The sequence below is a fragment of the Macrobrachium rosenbergii genome, chromosome 21 (genome assembly GCF_040412425.1).
Source record: "Macrobrachium rosenbergii isolate ZJJX-2024 chromosome 21, ASM4041242v1, whole genome shotgun sequence".
In the NCBI taxonomy this organism is placed as follows: Eukaryota; Metazoa; Arthropoda; class Malacostraca; order Decapoda; family Palaemonidae; genus Macrobrachium; species Macrobrachium rosenbergii.
In genome coordinates this window covers 17401079-17405643 of record NC_089761.1, presented here as the reverse complement: position 1 = coordinate 17405643, position 4565 = coordinate 17401079, and the positions used below count along the sequence as shown (strand labels likewise).

Sequence of the window (4565 nt, the reverse complement as noted above, 5' to 3'; positions counted from 1 at the left end):
TATAAAAGTGTCGTGAGAAAGAAAGCGAATTCGTGACGTGTTCACGCTGAGACCGAAATGAAAAATGGAAGAAAATGTATAGCCTTTCATCATTCATTTCAATCCTGGACCTATAGTTTAAACAAGAGGCCCCGTAGGGGGTTAGCGCCGTCAGTGCACCTCACTGGGTGCACTGTAGGCATTACTAAAGGTTCTTTGCAATGTCTCCTCGTTCCTTAGCTGCAACCCCTTTCATTCTACTGTACCTCCATTCATATTCTCTTTCTTCCATCTTGCTATCCACCCTCTCCTAACAATTGTTTCATAGTGCATCTATGAAGTTTTCTCCCTGTTACACCTTTTTCAGACTCACACACCTCAATTTCCTTCCAGCGCAGAAATGACCTCATAGGTCCCAGTTCTGGCCTTTGCCTAAAAACTTCTATATTCCATTCCATTCCTATAAACAGGAGGGAAAACGAGTTAAAAAAAAATAAGAGAGACGGACAGGAAGTGAAAGAGGAATCGTGAGAAGGGAGTGGTTGCAAATCAACTGCAGAAGAAGATCGGTAAAAAGATCGTGAATGGATGCATGTATCTTCTTTAACGATCATCCGCGGTGGCAAAGGTCAGGCGGGGTCAGCGATCGAAGGCTTGAAGTGAGGGTTACAAGAATGCCAGCCTCTGGCCTGGTGAAAGTCGGCGCGGCGTCTATTGAGGAGGGGGGATGGAGAAGGGTGGGGGAAAGAGTAAGGAGAGAGAGAGAGAGAGACAGACAGACAGACAGATGGATTTGGAGGAATGGAAAGACGAGAGAAGATTAGATACTTGAAATGAGAAAATGAGCTACATTCATGTCGTTATGGTGAGAAAAGGTATCATAAGAGAGAGGAAGAGAGGAAAGGTGCACGTGGGAAGAAGCGAAAAAAAAATTGAGTGGAGAACGAGAGAAAAGATAGATATTAAAACAGAAAGAGCATGCTCACTGAGTAAGAAGCGAAAGCGAAAAAGATACATGAACAAAGTCAGAGAGAGAGAGAGAAAGAGAGAGAGAGAGAGAGAGATGTACTCGGAGGGGGAACAAAAGAAATAGATGTTATAACGGAAAGCGAAAAGGTAAACATTAACACAGTAACAGAAAGAGAAGTAAAATGTTGGCGAATACACGCGCACACACACACACACACACAGAGAGAGAGAGAGAGAGAGAGAGAGAGAGAGAGAGAGAGAGAGAGAGAGAGAGAGATACGCACAAGGCGATAACTGTGCGTGTCATTTCAGCTCAGTCTGAGCGCCTGTACCACGAAGAAGAAGACGACGCCCTTTGCACGCGAATGCCATCATTAACCCTCCAGGTAACCGCGATGCCAAGGGGACGGGGCATAGTCATTAGAGCCAGGAAGAGCTAAACGCCTCTTCTGGTGCTCGAATTAAGAGCTTCGCTAAATCGTGTCTTTTTGTTTTTAGCAAATTACCGGGAAGCTGGAGGCTGGGTAGTCAGTGGGCTTCTTTAGGCTGTTTCGCGTTGGAGTGTTTGGGTATACGGTCGTTATGCGGATTGCGTACCTGCGTAATTATGTTATTTTAAGATGCATACTTATGAAACGCGGACGAACACACAAACACATATATATACTGTATGTATATGCATATATGCATATATATATATATATATATATATATATATATATATATATATATATATATATATATATGTGTGTGTGTGTGTGTGTGTAATGGTATATATATACGTATATAAATGTATGTATTTATATATATATATATATATATATATATATATATATATAATATATATATATATAAACTGTTTTATGTGATTTTTTTTGACTTTAATATTAACCAGTTTGCTGCTCAAGAGGGCAATTTATTCTCGAAACTTTATTTTTACCTCGTTAAAAGGATTTATTTGCAGTTTTCCTCAAACCTTTTTTTTTTACTTTCAGACTAAATTTCTTTACACTTTTAATCTCCTCATGTACTACTGAGATATTAATACATTATCCGCTCATTCAGTCGTTATTCGTTGTGCGCGCGTATCCACAACTGCGTACAAGCGTAATAACTGGAAAAGCGTAGATGTACACACGAAGACTAATATCTAATGTAAAGTAAAGCATTTAATTGCTTTTTCAGTAAGGAGCTCATTTACTGTCATTAATTCGTGGTCTTGTGTACATTTTACTTATTAAGATATCGCTATTTACTTCTTTGTGAACAGTTCATTTAGATAAGCTTTATAGTAGTTAATTTTTGTTCTAAAAATCTTTTTTTCTATCTATTTCGGTGATTTTTTTCATTGTGTTAAGGTAATATTTTCAGAGTGCAACGATGTTTTCGCAATTAATTTTCCCAAATAGAATCTACTGTCTTATCTCGGAATTTTTTTTTGATAGCAGTATTTTTTTTTTTTGTCATATCAAACTTATCTCACGTTCTTGGGTCCTTGGGTCATCATTTTTTTGTGGACAGAATTGTTTACAAAGAAGGACACAAGGTTTCAGTATTTCCGTCGTTCTCTTTTAAAGACATCTTGATTCCTAAAGCACATATAGAAAGTTCAAATCATGGACGAAAAGATATAAATTTAGATTCACATTGATTTCAAATCTCAATCAACCTACGAGCTTCTGTCTATGGTCACACATTCTATGGCCAGAAAACTTTGTTTAATTAATGTATTTTAAGTATATTTCCCCCCTTTTTTAACGTCAAGAAAAGGAAGTTAGTGCAGCGTTAAGATGGTAATTAAAGGGATTTTCAATAAATGTCGGTTTATGTTTTACGGCTAAGAGTTCAAACGCTACTTATATTAAGAGCTGAGTGGATGTCATGCAATTTATATATATTCCAAAACTATTATGAAGCATATCATGTAAGTTAAGCGACTATCTGTGAAAGTTACTTATCGTGAATGTCGACACATTTGAACTTTCGATATCTCTACTAAAGATTAAAGTAAAAAAATTAAAGTATTGAATTGGTTAACAGATCTTACTGACAGGTTGACGAGTTTGATATTCCTAGTTTGATCCGTTACTGAACATGTTTTTAATAAGCCAGTGGTATATTTATTTCAGCTCGTTTCTTTAAATATACACATGGACTAACTTCTTTATTTTTGCACAAAGTGAATACACTAGAATTTACACACTATCTTGTTCACACAAGTTATTTCGTAGTATTCCTTTTTCGTTTTTTTTAGTAAAGAACTTTAAGGCCTTCCTGTAAAGAACTGAGAAAAGTTTCTTTGTAATATTCACCGCTTATCGTAACTTACTTCGTTTCAGCGCGAGAACAGTTTTAGTAAATATCTAATAAGAATAAACTGTAAAGAAAACGTACCTACCAGGAAGCCAAGCCCCAGAAGATTTTTATATAGTTTTTCCAAAATGAAAACTTAGAACGAATATAACGAAGTACTTTCTAAGTGGAAAAAGCAAATGTAGAAAAGACATGATATTGAAATTAATGAAATAAAAAAAAACACCCAAAACCGATTGACTTGAGTACTACACTCTTAAAGGGTACAAGTGAACACAAGATACATTTGATATAGAAATACTTATTTTATAAAAATAAACTGAAAACGATACTGGCTGGTTTGGACTACCTGGTTTGGCAAACAGTAGGATCGCAAAGGTAAAACTTACCGATCAACCAAGACTTCATGTTGGGGCTGTTTGAGAATGGGGTGAGAGAACTGTTGTGAGGGAGAGAGGAAGAATGAGACTGATGCCAATCCAGCGACCCCACGGCCCTTATATACCTGGCACTGGCGCCCCGGACAAGGAAATTTGGAAGGCGCGAAAGAATGAAAGAAAGAGAGAGACGAGCGGAGAGATTGCTTAAGGCCCCAGACACCCGCCCTACGGAACCTATGAGAATGGCTTTCAGCGACAGATATCATAGTCAAATTTGCTTCTGAATATTAAGTTATTGTTTTATTTTAAAAATTCTACAGTATTGCCTTACTATATTGATCCATTTAATTTATAAATGAGAAATCTATAGACCTTATAATATAAATAACGGTTAAAATTTTAAAAAAAGGAACCGAACGAAACAATATGAAATCGGCAGTCAGCGCCGATATACGCGACGTTACGTCTGTGATGCAAGAGATTTGGGCGGCCCTACCCCAGAGTGCTCCCTCCCTCCAAAACTCCACCCACAGGAGGTCGAAGATTCACCCAAGGAACGTTTTACACGAAGGTGATACAGCCGAACATGTTCACCGACGCCTTCAGATCTTGGCGGCTTACTTTGTCTCAGTGCCCAGCTGTCTTTCGGGAAACGCGCATATTTTTTTTATTAATTTACTTTGTATGAGTTCTAGTACTTTGGCATTTCTTCGACGTTATATTATACGCATTTTCTGTGCGTTATAACATCCGTGCATGTGTTTCTTATGTATATAAATCTTATATATATATATATATATATATATATATATATATATATATATATATATATATATATATATATATATATATATTATATATATATATGCATATATATATATATATATATATATATATATATATATATATATATATATATATATA

The 4565-nt window shown here is 36.3% G+C and overlaps 1 protein-coding gene across 2 annotated transcripts in view; it reads right to left on the bottom strand.

Moving 5' to 3' along the window:
• The window catches only part of LOC136849559 (uncharacterized), an 8199-nt gene extending 4359 nt beyond the window's left edge, over positions 1–3840 (bottom strand). Inside the window, exon 1 of one of the 2 annotated variants that reach the window (XM_067122894.1) lies at positions 3651–3840. In XM_067122894.1, coding sequence (XP_066978995.1) covers positions 3651–3669 — 19 coding nt within the window. In that variant the 5' untranslated portion in view covers positions 3670–3840. The remainder of the gene's footprint in view (positions 1–3650) is intronic. The other variant, XM_067122893.1, reaches the window with a different exon arrangement.
• Positions 3841–4565: the final 725 nt, after the last annotated feature.